At 52.0% G+C, this 23,804-nt stretch overlaps 4 protein-coding genes and 1 pseudogene across 5 annotated transcripts in view; 1 reads left to right on the forward strand and 4 right to left on the reverse strand.

The window, feature by feature from the left end:
• LOC308186982 (olfactory receptor 14C36-like) overlaps positions 1-23,804 on the reverse strand; it is a 267,280-nt gene that overhangs the window by 206,305 nt on the left and 37,171 nt on the right. The gene's annotated exons all lie outside the window — the stretch shown is intronic.
• The window catches only part of LOC308186989 (olfactory receptor 14J1-like), a 211,239-nt pseudogene that overhangs the window by 167,904 nt on the left and 19,531 nt on the right, over positions 1-23,804 (reverse strand). The window lies entirely within an intron of this gene.
• Positions 1-23,804, reverse strand: part of LOC308186979 (olfactory receptor 14A16-like) — a 46,486-nt gene that overhangs the window by 5,708 nt on the left and 16,974 nt on the right. The window lies entirely within an intron of this gene.
• On the forward strand, positions 12,271-13,394 carry LOC308186957 (olfactory receptor 14C36-like; the record flags this gene model as incomplete). Its single annotated transcript, XM_080609106.1, has 1 exon — positions 12,271-13,394. Exon 1 carries the CDS (start codon positions 12,459-12,461, stop codon positions 13,392-13,394), a length of 936 nt encoding a protein of 311 aa, XP_080465232.1. The 5' UTR covers positions 12,271-12,458.
• On the reverse strand, positions 21,512-22,756 carry LOC308186978 (olfactory receptor 14A16-like). Its single transcript, XM_080609137.1, has one exon. It carries the CDS (start codon positions 22,621-22,623, stop codon positions 21,688-21,690), a length of 936 nt encoding a protein of 311 aa, XP_080465263.1. The 5' UTR covers positions 22,624-22,756; the 3' UTR covers positions 21,512-21,687.

Raw genomic sequence — 23,804 nt, forward strand, 5'->3', positions numbered from 1 at the left:
GGAAAGATTATTATTAATTAAACAATTTAACTAAACATTTAACTAAACAATAAAGGGGGAACTACACTAAAGGGGAAAAAAAGGAAAGGGGAAAAGGGAGGGGGAAAGGGAAAACTAGACAAAACAAGTAAAGGCTATGTGGAAGTGCAGAGGAAAGAAATTACTCTCTACTTCCCACAAATGAGCGATGCTTGACCATGTCCTTGAAGCAGGGCCTCAAGGCACGTAGCAGGTTTTCGGGAGGAGGACAGACGTTTTCACAACGAGAGCCCACCCCTCCCCTCTTCCTCCTTTTTCCACCTTTTAGTGCTGAGTGTGACATCATATTCACAGATTCACAGATTCACAGATTTCTCTAGGTTGGAAGAGACCTCAAGATCATCGAGTCCAACCTCCGACCTAACACTAAGTACTCCACTAAACCATATCCCTAAGCTCTACATCTAAACGTCTTTTAAAGACCTCCAGGGATGGTGACTCCACCACCTCCCTGGGCAGCCCGTTCCAATGCTTAATAACCCTTTCGGTAAAGAAGTACTTCCTAACATCCAACCTAAAACTCCCCTGTCGCAACTTTCGCCCATTCCCCCTCGTCCTGTCACCAGGCACGTGGGAGAATAGACCAACCCCCACCTCTCTACAGCCTCCTTTCAGGTAACTGTAGAGAGCGATGAGGTCGCCCCTGAGCCTCCTCTTCTCCAGGCTGAACAAGCCCAGCTCCCTCAGCCGCTCCTCGTAAGACTTGTTCTCCAGACCCCTCACAAGCTTGGTCGCCCTTCTCTGGACTCGCTCGAGCACGTCCATGTCCTTCCTGTAGCGAGGGGCCCAAAACTGAACACAGTACTCGAGGTGCGGCCTCACCAGAGCCGAGTACAGGGGCACAATCACTTCCCTCGACCTGCTGGCCACACTGCTTCTTATACAGGCCAGGATGCCGTTGGCCTTCTTGGCCACCTGAGCACACTGCTGGCTCATATTCAGCCGACTATCCACCAATACTCCCAGGTCCTTCTCGGCCAGGCAGCTTTCCAGCCACTCATCTCCCAGCCTGTAGCTCTGCTTGGGGTTGTTGCAGCCCAGGTGCAGGACCCGGCACTTGGCCTTGTTGAACTTCATGCAGTTGACCCCAGCCCATCGCTCCAGCCTATCCAGATCCTCCTGCAGAGCCTTCCTGCCCTCGAGCAGATCGACACACGCACTTAGCTTGGTGTCATCTGCAAACTTACTGAGGGTGCACTGGACGCCCTCATCCAGATCATCGATAAAGATATTAAAGAGGACCGGCCCCAGTACCGAGCCCTGGGGGACTCCACTAGTGACCGGCCTCCAACCAGATTTGACTCCATTCACCACAACTCTCTGGGCCCGGCCATCCAGCCAGTTTCTAACCCAGCGAAGCGTACGCCAGTCCAAGCCCCGAGCAGCCAGTTTCTTGAGGAGAATGTTGTGGGGAACGGTGTCAAAAGCCTTACTGAGGTCAAGGTAGACCACGTCCACAGCCTTTCCCTCATCCACCAAGCGCGTCACTTGGTCATAGAAGGAGATCAGGTTCGTCAAGCAGGACCTGCCTTTCATAAACCCATGCTGACTGAGCCTGATCGCCTGCTTGCCCTGCAAGTGCCGCGTGATGACCCTCAAGATAATCTGCTCCATGAGCTTCCCCGGCACTGAGGTCAAACTGACAGGCCTATAGTTCCCCGGGTCTGCCCTCCGGCCCTTCTTATAGATAGGCGTCACATTGGCTAGCCGCCAGTCAACCGGGACCTCCCCCGATAGCCAGGACTGCCGATAAATGATGGAAAGCGGCTCGGCCAGCTCCTCCGCCAGTTCTCTCAGTACCCTTGGGTGGATCCCATCCGGCCCCATCGACTTGCGCACATCCAAGCTCCGTAGCAGGTCGCCAACCATTTCCTCATGGATAGCGAAGGCCACATCCAGCTCCCCATCCCCTTCCACCAGCTCAGGGCACTGGGTGTCCGGAGAACAACCGGTATTGCCGCTAAAGACTGAGGCAAAGGCGGCATTAAGCACCTCAGCCTTTTCCTCATCCTTAGTAACTAGGTTTCCCCTCGCATCCAGTAAAGGATGGAGATTCTCCCTAGTCCTCCGTTTCGCGTTGATGTATTTGTAAAAGGATTTTTTGTTGTCTTTAACGGCAGTAGCCAGATTGAGCTCCAGATGAGCTTTGGCCTTTCTAATTTTCTCCCTGCACAGCCTCGCTACATCCTTGTAGTCCTCCTCAGTGGCCCGCCCTTTTTTCCAAAGATTATAAACCCTCTTTTTTCTGCTAAGCTCCAGCCGCAACTCTCTGTTGAGCCAGGCCGGTCTTCTTCCACGCCGGCTCATCTTTGGGCACGTGGGGACGGACCGCTCCTGTGCCATCACGATTTCCTTCTTGAGGAGCGCCCAGCCTTCCTGGACTCCTCTGCCCTTCAGAACCGCCTCCCAAGGGACTCGGCCAACCAGCGTCCTGAGCAGCTCAAAGTCAGCCCTCCGGAAGTCCAAGACAGCAGTTTTACTGGTCCCCTTCCTGGCCTCGCCAAGAATAGAGAACTCTACCATTTCGTGGTCACTCTGCCCCAGACAGCTTCCGACCACCACATCTCCCACCAGTCCTTCTCTGTTTGTGAAGAGAAGGTCTAGCGGGGCACCACCCCTGGTAGGTTCACTGACCAGCTGCGTCAGGAAGCTATCTCCCACGCTCTCCAGAAACCTCCTAGACTGCTTTCTCTGTGCCGTGTTGTGTTTCCAGGATATGTCCGGGAAGTTGAAGTCCCCCACGAGGACAAGCGCCGACGATTTTGCAACTTCTGTCAGTTGCCTATAAAACTCCTCATCCGTCTCCTCATCCTGGTTCGGCGGTCTATAACAGACCCCCACCAGGATGCTAGCCTTGCCGGCCTTCCCGCGGATCCTAACCCACAGGGATTCAACCTTATCATTCCCAGCCTGGAGTTCCACAACATCAAAAGATTCTCTAATGTAGAGAGCCACGCCACCACCCCTTCTGTGCTGCCTGTCCCTCCTGAAGAGCCGATAGCCAGGCATTGCAACACTCCAGTCGTGGGAGCGGTCCCACCACGTCTCCGTGATGGCAACCAAGTCGTAGCCTGCCTGCTGCACAATGGCTTCCAGCTCCTCCTGTTTGTTACCCATGCTGCGTGCATTAGTGTAGATGCACTTCAGCTGGGCCATCGCCTTCTTCCCCGGCCTAGCCATTGTTTCCCCCGGCACAGCTCCGACAAGCCTTGTTTGAGCCCCGTCCCCCTTCTTACCTAGTTTAAAGCTCTCTCTATGAGCCCCGCCAGCTCCTGGCCTAGGATCCGTTTTCCCCTTGGAGATAGAGACCCGTCTGGGGCCATCAGGCCGGGTGCCGAGTAAAGCTCCCCATGGTGAAAAAACCCAAAATTTCTATGCTGGCACCAGCCTCTGAGCCACCTATTAACCACATGAGCTTTCCGTGTCCTCTCCGTGCCTCTCCCTTCCCCCGTAGGGATGGACGAAAACACCACCTGCACTCCCGCTCCCTCCACCAATCGTCCCAGCCCCCTATAGTCCTGTTTGATGGCCCTGAGGCTTCTCTTTTCAACATCATCGCTGCCAGCCTGGACTATCAAAAGCGGGTAATAGTCAGAGGGGCGAACCAGGTTTGGAAGCTTCCTGGTAACGTCTCTGACCCTGGCCCCAGGGAGGCAGCAGACTTCCCTATGTGTGGGGTCAGGCCGACAAATAGGGCCCTCCGTTCCCCTGAGGAGGGAGCCGCCCACAACAATCACCCTTCTTTCTTTCTTGGTGGAGGCAGTCCTGAGGCGTGGAGTCAACTTCCTCACCTCAGGCATCCTCCCGGGTAGGCTTCCTACCTCATCCTCACCCACGGGTCTCTCGAGCTCCAGGGCCTCAAACCTATTGTTCAAGGGCACCTGGGAAGGCGGCGCCGGCAGGGGAGGGCATCTCCTGCGAGGTCGAGCAGGGACCTGTCTCCATTCCTCCTCAACTCGCAGGTCCCCTCCCTCTGCCCGATGGCAACAGGGCAGGGGGTCCACCCCCCTTTGGGGCGTCTCACCCTGGTCCCTCTCCCTCCGGTCCTGCAGGGAGTCGCTCCACCAGTCTATCTCCCGCTCGCACTCCCTGATATCCCTCAGCCTCTGCACCTCCTCCTTGAGCTCCGCCACCATGCGGACCAGGTCGTCCACCTGCTCGCACCTCACGCAAGCAGTCTCCCTGCCTCCTGCCGATGGCAGCAAGAGGCTCAGACACTCCCCGCATCCGGAGACCTGAACTGCCGCATGTTTGGACGGGCAGTCGGTCTGGTTGTGCACTGACTTCCTAGAGAAGGCACCGTGCCTGGTGGAGACCATTGTAGCCCAGCTGACAGGAGAGTGCCGTTAGAGGAATTGTCCCTATGGGCGGGTGTGAGCGCTCCGCCCTGCCTGCCCGCCCTGCCCGCGCTCACTGCCTCGCTAACTGCCGCGTCACTCCCACCGCGTCGCTCCCTGTTTGCCGGCCCTGTTCGCTAACTGCCGCGTCACTCCCACCGCGTCGCTCCCTGTTTGCCGGCCCTGTTCGCCGCGCTCCTGGTCGCTCGCGCTCCCTAAGGGCTGCCTTTGAACGGCCGGGGGGAGGAGCTGTCGCTGACGCTGCTGGCCCCGCCTACGCCTCGTCAGCCTCCCTCACGAGGGCTGCCGGTGCCTGGCGGCTCCCTCACGTAGGCTCGATGCCCGAAAAATAGCCCTGCCTGTCCCGATCCCGCGCTCCGCTGCAGCACGCGTCTGCCCCGGAGCCGGTCGCCTCGGCAAGTGGCTCTGAAAAGGCGGTGGTGCCCGATTTAAAAGGCCCGCCGCTGACGCTGTCGCTGTCGCTGACGCTGACGCTGCTGGCCCCGCCTACGCCTCGTCAGCCTCCCTCACGAGGGCTGCCGGTGCCTGGCGGCTCCCTCACGTAGGCTCGATGCCCGAAAAATAGCCCTGCCTGTCCCGATCCCGCGCTCCGCTGCAGCACGCGTCTGCCCCGGAGCCGGTCGCCTCGGCAAGTGGTATGGAATATCCCTTTGGTTGGTTTAGGTCAGCTGCCCTGGTGATGTTTCTTTTCTCACACCTTTGCCCACCCCTAGGGCGGTTAGAGAGAGAGTCCTGATGCTGTGCCAGCACTGCTCAGCAGCAGACACAACACTGGTGTGATACCATTGCTGTTTTAGCTACGAGTGCAGAGCACAGCACTCTATGGGCTGCTGCAGGGAAAGTTAACATCCCAGCCCGACCCAGTACAGCGAGCTTTGAGCAATCTTCCAGTACTTAAAGACGACCTACAGCAAAGCTGGGGAGACAGTCTTTGTCAGGGAGTGTAGTGATAGGACAAGGAGTAATGACTTTAAACTAAAAGAGGGTAGCTTTAAATTAGATATATGGAAGAAATTATTTACTCTGAGGATAGTGAGGCACTGGAACAGGTTGCCTGGAAAAGCTGTGAATGTCTCATCCTTGGAAGTGTTCAAGGACAGGTTGGAACGAGTTGAGCAACCAGGTCTAGTAGGAGGTGTCCCTGCCCATGGCATGGTGGTTGGAATAAGATGATCTTTAAGGTCTATTCCAACCCAAACCATTCTATGATTCTATGATCCCATGTTTCTATGATTATCTGACACTGCTACCATTGTCCGTGTGAAGCCAATAAAGGCTCTCCTCAGAGATTTTAACAAAGCCCTTTCCACATCTTCATCATCCTCCTGGTCGATCGTCAGGTTTCATAGAGGTGGTTTTGGAAGGGTGAGAGAGGTGCTGGTGGAGCTGCAGATGTCGTCATAACACCTATCTCAAAGACCTTGGAAAGGCCAGATTGACCAAAGATGTTTCTCAGGACTTAGAAAAGGCAGATGTCAAACCCATCTTCTCTTAGAAGGCCGAGCAGAAGGATGATCAAACCTAACCAAGAATTAAAATGCCAGCCTTAACCCTAGGCATCAACAAAGAACTAAAAAAAACTCTAACCCACAAAGCTTGCTCTTTCCCTATACCTTGAGCAGGCATCTTGAGCCAATCCCTCCCTCAAAACCTTTGCCATTCCCTTAACCCTAGAAGGTGACCTCTAATCCCTAAATGTTAACCTGAACAGATAACCCCCAAAGCCCTCCAGCATGCACACAGCACATCTCGTCTTCAACCCGACTCCTAACCCTAACTTCAGCTGTTTGTCCCTTTGGAGCAGGCCAGGGATTGTGAGGTCCTGGAGCAGTCACATGGCATTGGAAGAGGCACGTGAGGTGACAGGTATGTGATCTGATCAAAGGCCACATGGAGGAGCTGGCTGGGAATGCTGTGATAAGGTCAGGTGTGCCTCAGGATCTGCTGGGCAAGCAGGAGGCACATGGCTGTGAAGGAGGCTGGGAGGCCACTTCTGTCTCTGGAGCTGATGGAGCAGCAGGAGGAACGTGGCACAGAGAGGGACCGTAAAGGGCGGAAGCATGCACATGACATTGAAGATGATGGCAAGGCAGCTTCTGTTCTGGTCAGGTGATAGACCACAGGAAGGCTGATGGGAAGGGAGTCACTCTTGAGGCATAATTTGTGAGACCACAGAGTCATAGAATGGCTCATGTTGGAAGGGACCTTAAAGTTCATCTAGTTCCAACCCCCTGGCCATAAGCAGAGATGCCCCCCATGAGATCAGGTTGCCCAGGGCCTCATCTAACCTGCTCTTGATCAACTCCAGGGATGGGGAATCTCTAAGGTCTCTTGGCAACATGTTCCAGTGCTTCACCTCCCTCTGAGTGAAGAATTTTCTCCTAACCTCTAATATAAATCTCACCTCTTTTACCTTAAAACCATTCTCCCTTGTCCTGTCATTATCTGACTGAACAAAGAGTCACTCTTCATCTTTTTTAGAAGCCCCCTTTAAGTACTGAAAAGCCACAAAGAGATCACCCCAGAGCCTTCTTTTCTCCAGTCTGAACAGCCCCAGCTCTCTCAGCCTTTCTTCATATGGGACATGCTCCAGCCCCTTGATCATCTTCTTGGCCCTCCTCTGGACCCGTTCTAACAGATCCGCATCCTTCTTGTGCTGGGGGCTCCAGACCTGGATGCAGGACTCCAAGTGGGGCCTCACAAGGGCAGAGTAGAAGGGGACAGTCACCTGCCTCCACCTACTGGCCACTCCTCTTTTGATGCAGCCCAGGATGCAGTTGGCCTTCTGGCCTACAAGTGCACACTGCTAGCTCATGTCGAGCTTTTCGTCCAGCAGAACCCCCAAGTCCTTCTCTGCAGGGCTGCTCTCAATGAGTTCTTCTCCCAGCCGATCCTCCTGTCTGGGATTTCCCCAGCACAGGAGCAGCACCTTGCACTTGGACTTGTTGAACCTCCTTAGGTTCACAGGGGCCCAAATTTCAAGCTTGTCCAGGACCCTTTGGATGGCATCCCTTCCTCTGTTGCATCAACTAAACAGCTTGGTGTCATCTGCAGTCTTCCTGAGGGTGCACTCCATCCCACTGTCCATGTCATTGATAAAGATATTAAACAGCACTGGTCCCAGGACAGACCCCTGAGGTACACCACTCATCACCAGCCTCCACTTGGACATAGAGCCATTGACCACTGCTCTCTGGGTGTGACCTTCAAGCCAACTCCTTATCCACTGAATGGTGCACCCATCAAATGCATATCTCTCCAATTTGGAGACCAGGTTATCATGTGGGACCGTGTCAAGTGTCTTACAGAATTCCAAGTAGATGACATTGGTCAGTCTTCCCTTGTTGTCTGATGTGGTCACTCCATTGTAGAAAGCCATCAGATTGGTCAGGCACAATTTACCCTTTGGTGAAGCCATGCTGGCTGTCTCGGATCACCTCTTTGTCTTGCATGTGCCTTGACTTTGATTCCAGGAAGATCTTTTCCATGATCTTGACAGGCACAGAGGTGAGGCTCACCATTCTGTAGTTCCCTGGGTCCTCCTTTCTACCCTTTATAAAAATGCGAATGATATTTTCCTTTTTCCATTCACTAGGGACTTCACCCAACTGCCACCACTTTTCAAATATGATGGAGAGAAGCTTGGCAACTACATCAGCCAGTTCCCTCAGGACCCTGGGATGCAAGTCATCAGGCCCCATAGACTTGTACACGTTTAGTTTCATCAGGAGGTCTCAAACCTGCTTTTTACTTACAGCGGGTGGAACTTTGACCCTCAGCCTCCATCTATGGGTTCAGGGAAATGAAAGACTTGGGAAACCTGACGGGCAGTGAAGACTGAGGAAAAGATGTTTTTGAGTCCCTCAGCCTTCTCCATGTCTGTCAGTACCAATTCACCCTTCTCAACCATCAGAGGGGGTAAGCTGTCCTTGGCCTTTCTTTTCTGAGCAATGTATCTATAGAATCCCTTCCTGTTATTTTTTGCACCCCTTGCCAAGCTCAGTTCCATCTGTGCCTTGGATTTCCTTATCCCATCCCTACACATCCAAAACTGAAGCATGCGTGAGGGCCTGGGAAAGGTAACCGTGGTTCTATAGAAGCCATTTCGGAAAAAAAACTTATGGGTAGGAAGCACAATTTTGTGGAGGTGCAGAGCTGATGGGCACATTGTGCAGGATTTTCCTAAAGACCTATGTGTCCTTTTCCCTCCTGACTACAATGCCACTTCCTTCTCAGGAATGGAGTAGCCAACAGAGGTGAGAAAGTTAATCTGCAATCATGAATGTCATCAGAAAGCTGATCCCAGTATAATATGGGAAGGTCAGGAGCAACCTGGAAAAGAGAGATGTGAGATTTTGGGGTGGGAAGAGCTTGGCCAGCAGAAATTAATGATTTCATAGAGGTAGGAGGGTGCATGTAATATTGATGCTGTGGTAACACTGACTTAAAAGAGTCATGTATTACCCTTACCTTATTTGAACCAGTAATTTTAATCCCGAAACCTAAATTCTACTCCAACAGTCTGACAGGAATCCCCTACTGTAATGCTTGAACTCAAAGTATCCCTTGAAGCAAAACTCAGGCCATAGCCCCTTTCCCGTACCTTTATTCTCTTACTCACCCAAATGCCTTCCCTGTACACTAGTATTAAAATGCTATATTGAGCCCTAGACAAGTTCTTGGCAGACATAAACAAAACCCTAAACCACAGAGCTTGCCCATACCCTAACCGCAGAAGAACACCAAAAATTCCCAATAAACCTCTGTTTACTCTCTAACCCAGAAAGGTGAGCCCTAGTCCCTAGGGGGCTAGGGAGAGGTTACCTCTGCCTCAAGATCTCCTGCACCAACATGCTGGTGCACCATGTGACTGTGGAAGTGACTGTGAGGTCAATTCTGTCTCTGCCGTTGATAGGGCAGCAACAGGAAGGTGTCACGGAAAGGGACTGTGAGGTCACTTCTGTCTGTAGGTGGCAGGTTATCCTTGACTTAGACCTGGGATCTGTACTTTCTGGCTGACATCTGCCAGTGGCCCTGGTAGGCCAGCAGAAGGCACCTGGTTGGCATGCTGACTGTGGGATCCCCTCTGCCTACATACCCAGGAGGACCCAGACAGAAAGAAGGCCCGCATAGGTGTTGTCCTGTCCCTTCTGCTTGAGTACATGACGGAACAGCGGGAGGTACAAAGCGTCGTTGTGTCTAGCTAAGAATCTGCAAGGCCAGTAGCAGGTCCATGGAAGATGGTGGTGAGGTGACTTCTGTCTGGCTGGCTGACAGACCACAAGAAGGCTGATGGTTTGGGATGCCTACTTTAGGAGTGGTTTCCACCCTGATGGAGCATTCTTTGATAGTAGAAAAGAGCAGGAGAGAAAAAATTGACACAAACCACCCTAGAAGGTTGGCACTGGCCATGAGGAGGAAGAAATGTCCAGGGGAACAAAAGGTCTTGCTGCTAGAGACTGAGACAAAGAAGGAATTAGGTACCTCAGCCTTTACCTCATCTCTAGATCATCACCAGCTTTCCCCCAAATGCAATAAAGGATGATGATTCTCCTTAATCCTCCTTTATTTAAAGTGTTTATATATGCAGTTTTTATTGGCTTTGACAGTAATAGAAGGATTGAGTTCCAGTTGGGCATTGGCCCTTCTGATTTTGACCTGCACAGCCCCATAACATTTAGGACACAGCTCCAGACAAACTGACAGCATGCATGACAAGGAAGCACAGAAGAGGTGGAACCTGGCAGCCTTCCATCCCCTACCCTTCCGTGACTCTGTGCTGCAATTCCATTCAACCGGTTACTCCTGTATTATCCAAACTTTCCTGCAAGTCCTGATGCTGCTATCTTGTCAGAGATAGCACAGTCACACAAAGGTTGAATTGTCTGCCTGCAGACATTAACAGCTCATAGAATGGAGCGTCAGTGTGGGGGAACCTTGGGAAACTGTAGGATTTTGCCTACGGGAACATCTTGACATTTACAAGGAGAAGAGCCTAGTCCTGAACCAGAGGGAGAGTAACCCCACCCATCAGGACAGACTGGGACCCTGCTGAGTGAGCAGTGCCCAGGAGGAGGAGGGCCTGGGCACCATGAGGGATGCTATACAAGTAGTGGTGCCTGCTCACCAGGAACCAGGCCAGCTTCCTACAGAGCTGCCTTACGAGGAGCATGGCCATCAAGAAAATCTGAGTTATCATACTCAGCTCAGATTCAGTGTGCAAACTCACCCACAAGGCTCTGCAGCCAGCAGGGAAAGATGTGGAGGTCTGTGCTTCCCTAATACAGCTTGGCGTGGAGAGGAGCAATGGCTGTGGCAAGGCTGAGAGTCCCAACAGGACCCAGGTCTCTGTGCCTGTTGTCTCTGCCACTGAGGCCTGTGAAGAGACAGCTTATCATTAAAGCACCAGGGCCTCATTGCCTCCTCGCCCCCACCCATGAATCAGGCAGGGGTCATACCATTCTCCTGCACTTGGCAATGCACATCCCCATCTCCTACTGCACCAGGAAGAGCCCTGAGCAAGGTGTGAAGGGAAAGGATCTCCCTTCCTAGGGACCAAGGGTCAAGGCCTGGCCCTTGTGCTTGGTGAAACACATGCAGTTTTCCTACACATCAGTGTCACCTTCACATTGCCTTTGTCTACTTGTCCTCACTGCCTCCAATGTTCTGCTCTAATGAGCTCCAAGGGAGGCTGTGTCAGTGCTGGCCCTCAGGGGGACACTGCAGTGCATCACACTTGGACTTCTTGAGAGATTTCTTCAATTGTCTCTCAGTGCCTGAGGTTCATGGGCTCATCACCAAAGCCACCAGAGGGGTGATTACAATGCCTTGGGCTGGGCCTCTGGTGCTGAGCTGGGCCGGGCTCATGGGACAGAGAGAGCTCCTGGCAAGAGGGCCCTGGTGCAGAGAGACAGCTCTGCCCAGGAGCAGCTCCTCTGCAAAGCACAGCAGGGCTGGGGGCTCTGACCACAGAAGACACACAGAGAGGAGAGGAGAGAGGGACTGGAGGCAGTTGAGAGTGGGAGGATGCTGAGGGCTAACTGCAAGAGAAATCTGCACAGCCCTTGACAAGGTAAGTCTCTGGCTGCAGGGCCATGCAGCTGCAGGTCCTGGAAGGGTCTCCTCCTGGGTCTTGTTTCTGGGAGGGCAGTGGGCAATGGAGTAGGCTTTGAGGCTCCTGCTGGATTGCACTGTGAGGTGAGGAAGTCTGACAGAAGCCCCTTGGAGTGTCGTAACCTAGCTACCCCTGGTCAGCTAAGGCAGGGGTGACTAAGCCTCCTCCAGACTACTGCAGGGAGTGCAGATGGGCTGCTGGGACACCCCAGCTTGCAAATATCTATCTCTGTCTGTGGGGAATCCTTCTGGGCTGCAGGCTGCTCTCCAGCAGGATGCAGCTCTCTCATGGCATTCTTGTGTTATGCAGGTGCCCTAAGGAGAAAACACCTCTGTGCTAAGGCCATGTCCTTTCTGCTGCATGGCTGTCTGTGGGCAGCTGGAGTGAGGCCTCTGCACCCCTGTCTAGGAAGGAAGAGCTGAGATCCTGATCAGGCCCCTGAAGACAAGGTGAAGGTGAGGATTCTGTCCAGCTGCGCTTGGACTGGGGCTTCTCTACTCTCAGATCTCGGCAGTTTCTTCTCAGGGAAGCATCTGAGTGGGATGATCCTGCAGCTCACAGAGGGGTAGCACAGGACAGCTGAGAACAGGACTGGTGGGCAGAGCTGCTCTGCTCAGTCTTCACCAAGGGACAGTCACTTTGCCTCCTGGCACCCACAGGATTTCACCAGGAGTGTGCAAGTAATGTCAGGGAGTTCCACCATCCAATACCTCTCCTATGTGTTATAGCAGCAAACAGGATAACATAAAGTGAGGAAAATACTTGCAGCTCTGCTCTGCAATCAGCTCAGTTGTTTGCAATGATACTGCAAAGCTCATTGATCTGATATTTGTCTGAGTTGGAGTTTGCCACCCTTCTGTTTTATTTCCTATTTTCCTCAAAGAAGTCTGCTCTAACGTTTTTCTGCCTTCTCCACTTTAACACACAAGCAAGTATAAAGTCAGACAATGTCCAACATCAGCTCTGTGAGCGAGTTCCTCCTGTTGGCATTCACAGACACACGGGAACTGCAGCTCCTGAACTTTGGGCTCTTCCTGGGCATCTACCTGGCTGCCCTCCTGGGCAACGGCCTCATCCTCACCGCCGTAGCCTGCGACTGCCGCCTCCACACCCCCATGTACTTCTTCCTCCTCAACCTCGCCCTCCTCGACCTGGGATCCATCTCCACCACTCTCCCCAAAGCCATGGCCAATTGCCTTTGGGATACCAGAGCTATCTCCTATGAAGGATGTGCTGTACAGGTCTTCTTTTTTCTTTTCTTGATTGGAGCAGAGTATTGCCTTCTCACTGTCATGGCCTATGACCGTTATGTTGCCATCTGCAAGCCCCTGCACTACGGGAGCCTCCTGGGCAGCAGAGCTTGTGCCAAGATGGCAGCAGCTGCCTGGGGCAGTGGGGTTCTTGATGCTGTCCTGCACACAGCCAATACATTTTCCCTGCCCTTCTGCCAAGGCAATGCTGTGGACCAATTCTTCTGTGAAATCCCCCACATCCTCAAGCTCTCCTGCTCAGATTCCTACCTCAGGGAAGTTGGGGCACTTGTGTTTAGTTTTTCTTTGGGCTTTGGTTGTTTTGTTTTCATTATGTTATCTTATGTGCAGATCTTCAGGGTGGTCCTGAGGATGCCCTCTGAGCAGGGCCGGCACAAAGCATTTTCCACTTGCCTCCCTCACCTGGCAGCTGTCTCCATGTTTTCCAGCACTGCCATGTTTACCTACCTGAAGCCCCCCTCGATCTCCTCCCCATCTTTGGACCTGGTGGTGTCATTTCTGTACTCGGTGGTCCCTCCAGCAGTTAACCCCCTCATCTACAGCATGAGGAACAAGGAGCTTAAGGATGCAATGAGGATACTCTTTGGATACTTGCTTCTTCAGAATCAGTAATGACTTTCAGTTCCCAGTTTATTTCAGAATTTATTAGGAAAATCTTTTGTTAATTTGTTTTTATAAATAATTTAAGGTTTTTTTTGGTTTTGATTTAAATAAAGGTATTTTTATCATCCTGGTTTTTTTTTGTTTGTTTGTTTCTTTCTTTTCATTTCTTTTATCCAGTCATCTAATATACCTAAAGGAGCAAGCTTCCTGTGTAGACAAAGACAATAAACAATCCATCAGAACTTCATTTGTCTCTGCTGCCATCCATTCCCATCTCCTCTGGAGCTGGGGGAGCAGCCCCAGCACGCAGGAGGGGCTCAGGGCCAAGAGCCCAGCTGCCACATGGAGGAGCAGCCCTGGTGACCCTCAGGGCTGCCCCTCACTGCCCACTGGGCTCTGCCTCTCTGCTGCCTTCAGGTCAGGGCTGCTGCTTCCCTGGAGCCATGGCCATGGCCAGCAGCAGGATGTGGCCTTTTCACTGCTACTCTCTTTTGGCCTCCTCATTGTTCTCTTGTGCTCTTGTACGTGGGTTAGCCCTCAGACCTCGTGTACCCTGGTGACGGTCCTGTTGACTCTACAGTGGCATCCCTTTCCCTGCAAGCAGCATCTGGCAATGTGCCCTGTGACACAGCTGGCTTCCTTGATAGCAGCACAGGAACAAGAGGGGCTGCTCAGGGCAAACCCAGAAGCCTGGACGCCTCTTCCAAAGCTGCTGTCAGGAATAGAGCCATGGGTTCTCCAAGGCAAGAGACCAGGGCTCCTGCAGCTTCATGGACCTCCACTGCCATGGTTGGCCCCAGCCCAGGAGCCCGTAGGAAGGCCCAGAGCCACCATCGCCCCAGCAGCTGCAGTGCCTTGCAAGGGGCTGGGGCTGTGGTGACCATGCCCAGAGCACTGCAGCAGCCTGCGGTGGGCACTGCCTTGGGGCCAGCCCAGCCTGGGCTGCTGGGCTGGGCTGGGCTGGGCTAGGGAGAGGGCAGGGAGGTGGGGAGAGGTGGGCAGGGGCTGAGCTGGGCTGGGCAGGGGCTGGGCTGGGCTGGGCTGGGCTGGGCTGGGCTGGGCAGTGCGTGGCAGAGGGCAACAGCAGCATCAGGGAGCGGTGGGAGCATGCAGGGGAGGGCTCCCAGCAGGGCTTACCACTGCAGAGCTAGGGCTGCGCAAAGGGAGCCCAGAGCTGCAGGGGCAGGGGAGAGGAGGCCGCTCTGGGCCCTTGCTGGCCTGGGCAGAGCAGGAAGGGGGCCCAGGAAATTCGTCTCCTCACCCAAGCCTGCCAGGACCTGCAAGGCAGCCATGGAGAGTCCAGGGCCAGGTTCTGCCCCGTGGCCATGAGCCCTGCATGCCCTCCTCCTGCCATGTTCCATGCAGTGGCTGCAGCAGTGGGGGCCCCCAGCCAGCTCCTGCAGGAGGCTCTGCCACCTGCCTCACCCTGGCCCACTCCAGCGCCCTCCTTGCTGCTCTCTGATGCACACCACGACCTCCCAATGCATACCAGCCAGCACATCTTCTGAGGGCCAGTGTGGCTGCTGCAGGGGCAGGGAGCTCAGCATGGCCCTTGCAGACCCCTGACCTGGGCCTGCCTCTCCCCTTGTCCTTGGACCCGGCCTTGTCTCTGCTGGCAGGAGCACTCTTGGCATGTGCTTCCTGGCCTCACCTCACCTCCACACAGCTGCTGCCCACTCAGGCTGCTGGCACAAACATGTCCTCACAAGCAGCACCACCCCTTGGGCTGCTTCTCCTGGCCTCTCCCACCCCACTGCCTTGACTCCTTGTCTCTGCTGGGCCCCACCTTCCATACCCAAATGCATCCCTTGGCTGTCACCTCCCTCTCCTCTGCTTCATGTGGTGACAGAGCCAGGGTGGGACGTGTTACCTTTATTTGATACAGTTATTGTGTACTTGGCATTGGTGATGGCACAAAAGGACAGTTCCTTCACCAGTAATCAACATCCTTCTTCATTTTAGGCCACAACTCCACATCCTTCACTGAGCTTCAAGTTTGGTTTTTTTTCTGTATCTTGTGGATGAACTGGATTAGGTCTCCCTGATTAGTCTGAGGCACAATGCAATGCTTTTTGCCTTCTACCACTACAGCACAATATGTATGACTCTCCCTTACTCTGTGCATTGACCTGATGGGTCACTTCACATTTTTCACATTCATATCCCTAGTTGGAAGGGGACAATTTCCCAAAGTGGGGAAAGCTGATGGGTTCTGTCTCAACCATTTGACCTGTCCTGTTCTTGAGTCTTGCAGCCTGAGTTTGCCGCAGATGACCCAGGATGATAAATGGATGTTCAGCTGTCTAGTAGGAACAAAGGAGAGTATCTTGGGTTCCCAATGGCCTTTTCAACTTTGGATCAGTCTCAGGAATTCACTGAAAGAGGGGTTTTGTCTTTGAAGGGGTTTTGTGTGCTGGGCTGGACTGTAGTTGCAGGGATAAAGAGCACTGCTGGCAGTGGAGGTGCCCTGGGAACTCCATCTATATCCACCTGAATCCCCCAAGGGGCTCTGGTCTCCTGCAGGTCCTTTCTGACAACTGCAAATCCAGGGAAGTACCTCAAATACAGTGGGGTCTCTGGTGGCTGTCCCTGATTGCTTATGGTCAGACAGCAAAGCTCTGCCTCAATACCCAGTAATTTCTTTAGTACTTAACTAATAGAGTAACTACTCATCACTTCAGATGCTCCAATCTCTTCCATAAAATGTTACACAGTGTAGTTTCTACCATGAAGAAATGTGAATTTTCAGGATGTATGTTCATTGCAGGAGAAGAAATACTAGTGTTCACCTGTATTCACATTGTTATCGCTTTCCCTGTCATGATGTGCTTCCTCATCTTCCAGGTACATCCACAAGTTTTGATTAAAGAGACAATGGTGAATCTCCCTTTTCCAGCTGCCTGTCTGGACCTATGCACTTCTCATGGTTCTCCTGGTTTGCCCTCCCCTTATTCTTTGATCATTCAGATGGTTCTCACACACCCAGTTGCTACTTTGAGCTTTGAGTTAGAAGCAGCCCAGCTTGCCTATCTATCAGCAGTCTGTGTAATCGATATCTTACCAAGATCCTCATAATTTCTCATGGAATTCATATGGTATGGATCAATACTTACATTATTATTTTTAATTTCCTATGTACCAGTATAAAATACTTCTTGAACTTTTCTTGATCTTTTTGGGAAGGTAAACCTCGCAGGAGGCATACAAGATGAGGAGCTTGCTTTTTTCTTTTTTTTTTTTTATTTTAAATTCCTACATGTTTTCCTGTTGTTTGTTTGGAAATGGGAAGATCCCTTCTGCACCTGTGTACGGCCAGGTCTCTAAGGAAAGCAGGTAGGAGCTGGTGCAAAGGAGCTGTAACATCCAGCTGCAGACTTGAGTGAAGTCTGGTGTAAGGAAAGTAGAAGCAAGTGCCAAGTGGTCAATGAGAGAAATTTCAGGGCTGGGGTGGTGAGGAGCAAGGTTGTCTATGCCGTGTCAGACCTCAGGAGTCTGCTTTCCTCCCTATACAGGTCTCCAAGGGAGACACCCTGGATCAATATCAATTACAGAATAGTACTTCAAACCGAAACTCAACTAAACATATCCTTTAAGATGAGAAAAGATTTTTATTAGGATCTTTTGGAAATCTTCCTCCTTAACTACACCATGAAAGCTCTCCAATTAGCTGTACAAGTCTTGAAGACTTGACCAGAACTATAGAGGAGATGTTAGGAGTTTCTTCATTTTAATGAGTTCCATGATGCATTTTGTTGCTCAGTCTATGAAGCTCAGGTCCTGAGAGGAGAATGATGCAATTGCTTAAGCAAGTAAAGTCAGAAGGAAAAGCTGAACTGACTTGGAGTATTAATAGGCCCCACTGAGGGCTGTTACTAAGACAGGAGGCCCTGATTACAGACAGGCAAAGGCACTGTGCTGAGAAAAGTCTTGGTTTGCTTCAATGAAGCAGAAGGGCTAAGGCCTGACAGCAGCTACTGGAGGGGTATCCCATGTCTGGCTCAGGACTTTTCCTGAGGATCTGTGGGATGTGGTGGGCAGTGTGATGCCATGAGAGCAGTGGTATGACACCTCCCTGCCTCTGCACAGGGTTACAAGGAAGCAAAGAGGCCCCATTGCAATGAGTATAACATGTCTCCTCATAAGCTCTAGCTAAGGTGAAAAATACATCAGGGCTGTTGGGGCCTACCATTCTTGCCAGCAGCCTCTGCCTTCTCCTGTTCAGGCTCTCCCATGCTGTCCCACACTTTGCCCTATTTCCTTGAAGTCTGCTGACACCCATCTCTGTTCACCACCTTGCTCTCATCCCGGTATTTCCATCATTTCACCGATGTCTCATCAACCCTCACCAGCTGTTCCTTGAAACACAAAGCTAGGGTCTGATCATAGATACTCACCAGCATCTTCCAAGTCATGGGCCTGCTGCTGGCCTTGCAGCTTCTTTTGTAGACACAACCAAACCTTGTGCCTCCTGCTGTCCAGTCATGTACTCAAGCAGAAGGGACAGGACAACACCTATGCGGGCCTTCTTTCTGTCTGGGTCCTCCTGGGTATGTAGGCAGAGGGGATCCCACAGTCAGCATGCCAACCAGGTGTCTTCTGCTGGCCTACCAGGGCCACTGGCAGATGTCAGCCAAAAAGTACAGATCCCAGGTCTAAGTCAAGGGTGACCTGTCAGCTACTTCAGAGAGAAGTGACCTCACAGTCCCTTTCTGTGACACTTTCCTGCTGCTGCCCTACCAACGGCAGAGACAGAATTGACCTCACAGTCACTGCCACAGCCAATTTCCTCCTGCTGGGGCAGGAGATCCTGAGGCAGAGCTGAGCTCATCAGAGCATTCCCACCCATCTCCTCCCTGTGGCCCACAAGCTTATCAGATCCATGGCCCCTCACATTCATCTTTGAATGCCATGTGACTGCAGAGAATTCTCACAATTCCTGCTTTGCCCCAAGGGGCCAATCATCTAAAGTTAAGGGTTAGGAGAGGGGCTGAAGGTGAGGAGGTTAATGCACAGGAATACAGGCTTTGGGTGTTAGGTGTTCATGTATACGATTAGGGACTAGGGCTCACCTTTCTGGGTTAGAGATTAAGCAAAGATTTAATGGGAAGATTTTGGTATTCTTCTGTGGGTATCACATCTGTGTTTAGGGTATGAACAAGCTTTGTGGGTTAGAGTTTTGTTTAGGTCTCTCAAGCAGTTTTCTAGGGTTACATAGATCGTTTTAATGCTAGTGTTAAGGGCAGGGATCAGAGTGATTAAGAGTGTAGGATCAAGGGGAAGGGGCTGAGTTTTGGCTTCAACGGATGCTTTGAGGTCAGGCATAAGAGTAGTGGATTCCTGTCAGGCTGTGGAGTAGTATTTAGTTTTAAGGATTAATGTCACTGGTTAAAACAGGGGAAGGGCTTTACATGACTGTTTTAAGTCAGTGTTACAGCAGAATCAACATTGCCTGAACCTTCTAACCTCCCTCAAATAATTTATTTCTTCTGGCCAAGCTCCTCTTCCCTCTCCCAAATCTCACACCTCTCCTGGCCAGGCTTCTCCTGACTTCCCCATATCACCCATCTTCTTAGGGGCAGTTTTCTGTTGGCTTTCATGATCTCAGAGTACCTGTCTCACCTCTGTTGGCTACTCCATTCCTGAGACAGACACGGCACCTAAGGCAGGTTGGAAGAGGATGCAAATGCCTGTAGAAACACCCCACACAATGTGCCCAGCAGCTCTTCACCACTCTAAAACTGTGCTTCCTGCCTCCAACTTTTGGATCTAGAATGGCTCCTATGGATCCAGGGTAACTTTTCCCAGGCCCTCATGCATGCTTCAGTTTGCCCCAGGCATTTTGTAGGCAGTGGCCACTTCTTTGTAGAGAACTGAAAGCAGTCCTGAAGGATGACTTTAGGCAAAAGCTGATACCTCTGACATAACAACCCCTATCTAAGACCTCTTCCCCTATGGGGCTTACCAGGTATGTAGGAAGAGCTGATCTCACAACCTGCACGCACAGCAAGTGCCTTCTGCTTGCCTTTCAGGTATATTTGCAGATGTGAGCCTAAAGGCACAGATCCCAGCCAGGAGTCAAGGGATGACCTGTCGGCTACTTCAGAAAGAAGTCACCTCAAAGGCTGTTTAACAGCCATTCACTTCCTGCTGCACTTAGAGTTTCTGAGGCACCACTGACCTCATAATACCACACCTATAAAACATCCCTTTTCGGCCCAGGACCTGCCCAGGTAGAAGTGATCTGCTTGTGATCCTTCAAGCCCATGGCACTGCTGCTGGACTCCCAGCCTCTCTCATTCATGGGAGCCAGTTCCGTGCCAGTGCTGTGAGGTGCTAGGGCAGGAGGGAACTTGCAGTCAACGTCCAAGCCCAGTACCTGTTGGTGGTCTCTCAGCTCCTTGCGCACAGAGAGGATCACGTTCACGTCCAGAAGCCATGAGCCTGAAGCTGGCCTAGAAGACACTCAGAGGAAGCGCCCTCCCAGCCCCAGCCCCAGCTGGCGGTGCTGCTCTGCAGAGCGAGTGGGCTGTGGTGCCTGGGGCACGGTGGCACTCGACAGGGCTGTGCTGGGCAGGCTGGGAGGCAGACCCAGCTCATGGGGTCACTGCCATTGCCCCAGGACTGCAATAAATCACTTGCCAGACTCCTTTGCTGGGGCTGTTGCATGGCTTGGGGTTGCAGAGCTCTCCTCTGCCTGCTCACACCAGATTGAGCACTTGAGCTCTGGTCAGTCCACCTTGGACAGGCTCACACTCTGTGGGTTCCATTCACTGCAGTCTCTCGGGCTCACACTGCCCCTGAAGATGTCCCCGCATGCTCTGCACACACCACTCTTGCCCACAGGTCCCACATGTCTCTTCAACCCTCCCCTCTTCCCCTGCAGTAGTGGCACCTCATCTCAACTAGTGGCAGATGATGAGTTATTCCATATTAATCTCTTTTTTTGGTGTGCATTTCTTTCTTTTTCTTTCTTTCTTTCTTTCTTTCTTTCTTTCTTTCTTTCTTTCTTTCTTTCTTTCTTTCTTTCTTTCTTTCTTTCTTTCTTTCTTTCTTTCTTTTCTTTCTTTCTTTTTCTTTCTTTCTTTCTTTCTTTTTCTCTCTTTCTTTTCTTTCTTTTCTTTCTTTCTCTTTCTTTCTTTCTTTCTTTCTTTTTCTCTTTCTTTCTTTTCTTTCTTTCTCTTTCTTTCTCTTTTTCTTTTTCTCTCTTCCTTTTTCTTTCTTTCTTTCTTTCTTTCTTTCTTTCTTTCTTTCTTTCTTTCTTTCTTTCTTTCTTTCTTTCTTTTTCTTTTCCTTTTTTTTTTCCCTCTTTATGTGTCTTTCATTCAATTTCTTCATTTTACTTACTTTTGCTCTTCTCTAACCTATGCCTTTAGAGGAAGAATAAGACAGCAGTGAAAGTGCAGGACCCCTGGTCTCAAGCCTGGGAGATCCCCAGTACAGAGCGCCTCTGCCCCACAGTGCCAGCCCCGTGCAGGGGAGTCCTGGCCCAGGCACAGAGCAGCTCCAGATTCCTCTCCAGGATGCCGTTCACCATCAGCCCCAGAATCTGGGAAAGAGTCCCAGGCAGGTAAGTCAAAGGCCAGTTACTGTTCGCTCATCCATGTGCAACCAAGAAGGCAGCTCCCAGTCCAGCCCTTGGCCCTTCACTGATCACTTTGGGGCTCTGATCCCTGGTGAAGCCCAGTAAAGCAAGAGGTCTGTCCAGGGAGCAGCTCATTGGGTGTATTCCTGACACCAGCTTTGGAAGAGGTGCGCAGAGATGTGGCAGAAATGCCTCAGTAGAGACAATAGGACTGTCACCAAGGTACAGGAAATTTGACAGCTAAGAGAAATGCAAGGGCACAAGAGGAGAGCATAGATGTAAACAGAGAGTAGCAGTGTAAAGACCACATCCTACTGCTGGCCATGGCCATGGCTCCAGGGAAGCAGCAGCCCTGACCCGAAGGCAGCAGAGAGGCAGAGCCCAGCGGGCAGTGAGGGGCAGCCCCGAGGGCCACCGGGGCTGCTCCTCCATGTGGCAGCTGGTCTCTTGGCCCTGAGCCCCTCCTGCATGCTGGGGCTGCTCCCCCAGCTCCAGAGGAGATGGGAATGGATGGCAGCTGAGACCAATGAATTTCTCATGGCATTGTTACTTTCTTTATTTACACAGGAATATAAATTCTAAATGTATGTTAAATGACTTACTGAAAAATAAAAATAAAATATTAACAGGTAGGAAATAATAATAAAGAAAACTAATTAGAACAAACCATTTTAAGAGTTTTCCAGAAAACCTGTGAGTCCCATTAGTATAATAGGCACATTATTTGTGATGAAGAAGCAAGTATCCAAATAGTTTCCCCACTGCATCCTTGAGCTCCTGGTTCCTCATGCTATAGATGAGGGGATTCACTGCTGGAGGCACCATGGAGTACAGAAATGACACTACCACGTCCAGGGTGGGAGAAGAGATGGAGGGAGGCTTCAGGTAGGCAAACATCCCAGTACTGACAAACAGGGTGACAAGGGCTAGGTGTGGTAGGCACATGGAAAAGGCTTTGTACCAACCCTGCTCAGAGGGCATCCTCAGCACAGTCCTGAAGATATGCACATAAGAAACAAGAATGAAAACAAGACAACCAAATAATAAAGAAACACTAAACACAAGTGCCCCAATTTCCCTGAGGTAGGCATCTGAGCAGGAGAGCTTGAGGATCTGGGGGATTTCACAGAAGAACTGGTCCACAGCATTGCCTTGGCAGAGGGGCACTGAAAATGTATTGGCCGTGTGCAGGACAGCAGTGAGAAAGCCACTGCCCCAGGCAGCTGCTGCCATCTTGGCACAAGCTCTGCTGCCCAGGAGGCTCCCATAGTGCAGCGGTTTGCAGATAGCAATGTAGCGGTCGTAGGCCATGACGGTGAGAAGGGAAAATTCTGCATCAAAAAAGAAGACTAAAAACAGTACTTGGGCAGCACACCCTTCGTAGGAGATGGCCCTGGTATCCCAGAGAGAATTGGCCATGGCTTTGGGGAGAGTGGTGGAGATGCATCCCAGGTCGAGGAGGGCGAGGTTGAGGAGGAAGAAGTACATGGGGGTGTGGAGGTGGTGGTCGCAGGCTACGGTGGTGAGGATGAGGCCGTTGCCCAGGAGGGCAGCCAGGTAGATGCCCAGGAAGAGCCCAAAGTTCAGGAGCTGCAGTTCCCGTGTGTCTGTGAATGCCAGCAGGAGGAACTCGCTCACAGAGCTGCTGTTGGGCATTTGCTGACTCTGGACACAGTTGTCTGCTGAAGAGAAGAAGGCAGAACAAAGTTAGAACAGACTTCTCTGAGGAAAACCTATTGCAATTCTTAGAGCACCCCCCAGCCTGAGCTTCTCTCTTTGCAGGAGAACCTTTCTGCAACTATCTTTTTTTTTCTGCAGAATTTTCTTTACTTTGTTTTCTAGTAGTCACCCCTGTAATGCTTAGGACGACGAACATGCTCAGGGATTTCTCTAAGAAGAAAGTAGAGACAGGTGAGATCACAGAAGCTGCAGTAGAAGTGCAGATGGACAGAATCCTCACCTTGTCTGCAGGTGACGGACAGGGATCTCAGCTCATCCCTCCTAGCCAGGATTGCAGAGGCTTCACTCCAGCTGCCCACAGACAACCATTCAGCAGCACGGACATGGCCTTTGCAAGGAGGTGTCTTCTTCTTGGGGCACCTGGATAACACAAGGATGCCATGAGAGGGCTGCATTCTGCTGGAGAGCAGCCTGCAGCCCAGGAGGATGCCCCTCAGACAGCTGAATATTTGAAAGCTGGGATGTCCCAGCATCCCAGCTGCACCCCTGCAGTGTCTGGAGGAGGGTTGGCCACTCTGGTCCTACAAACACAAGTCTGGACTCTGCCTGCTGTGCTGGCCATGCCTGCCCCACAGCCCATGGGCTGCAGGGGCAGAGGAGGCCAGGGAGGAGCTGCTCCAGGGGAAGGTGTCTGCAATGCAGGGCATGGCCGCGAGGTGCCCGAAGCCCCCTGCCATGTGTCTCTGGCAACGGCTCCTTCTGGCCACCTGCCCCTCTCTCTGCTGCCTGCACCTGTCCCTGCCGGGAGCTGCTGCTCTGCGCCCACCTTTTCTTTCCCCCTGCCCGTGCTCACAGACGCCATCCCTCGCGGCTGTGCTCAGTGCTGCCCTGCAGCACCCTGCCACCAACAGGGCACTGCCAAGGGGCACCTCCATGGCTGCAGGAGCTACAGGGAGGCTGATAGAGAGCCCAGCATGGCCAGCCAGGGCAGGGTGTTCTGGGCTGACAAGGGGCACCTGGCTTAGGGCACTCCAAGGGGCTTCTGTCAGACTTCCTCACCTCGCAGAGCCATCCAGCAGGAGCCTCAAAGCCTACTCCATTGCCCACTGCCTTCTCAGAAACAAGAACCAGAAGGAGACCCTTCCAGGAATTGCAGC

This window comes from Anser brachyrhynchus, assembly GCF_964034855.1.
Source record: "Anser brachyrhynchus genome assembly, contig: SCAFFOLD_56, whole genome shotgun sequence".
Lineage (NCBI taxonomy): Eukaryota > Metazoa > Chordata > Aves > Anseriformes > Anatidae > Anser > Anser brachyrhynchus.

Coding starts and splice junctions, on each gene's coding strand:
- LOC308186978 (XM_080609137.1), bottom strand. CDS start 22,623: ATGCCCAACAGCAGCTCTGTGAGCGAGTTCCTCCTGCTGGCATTCACA.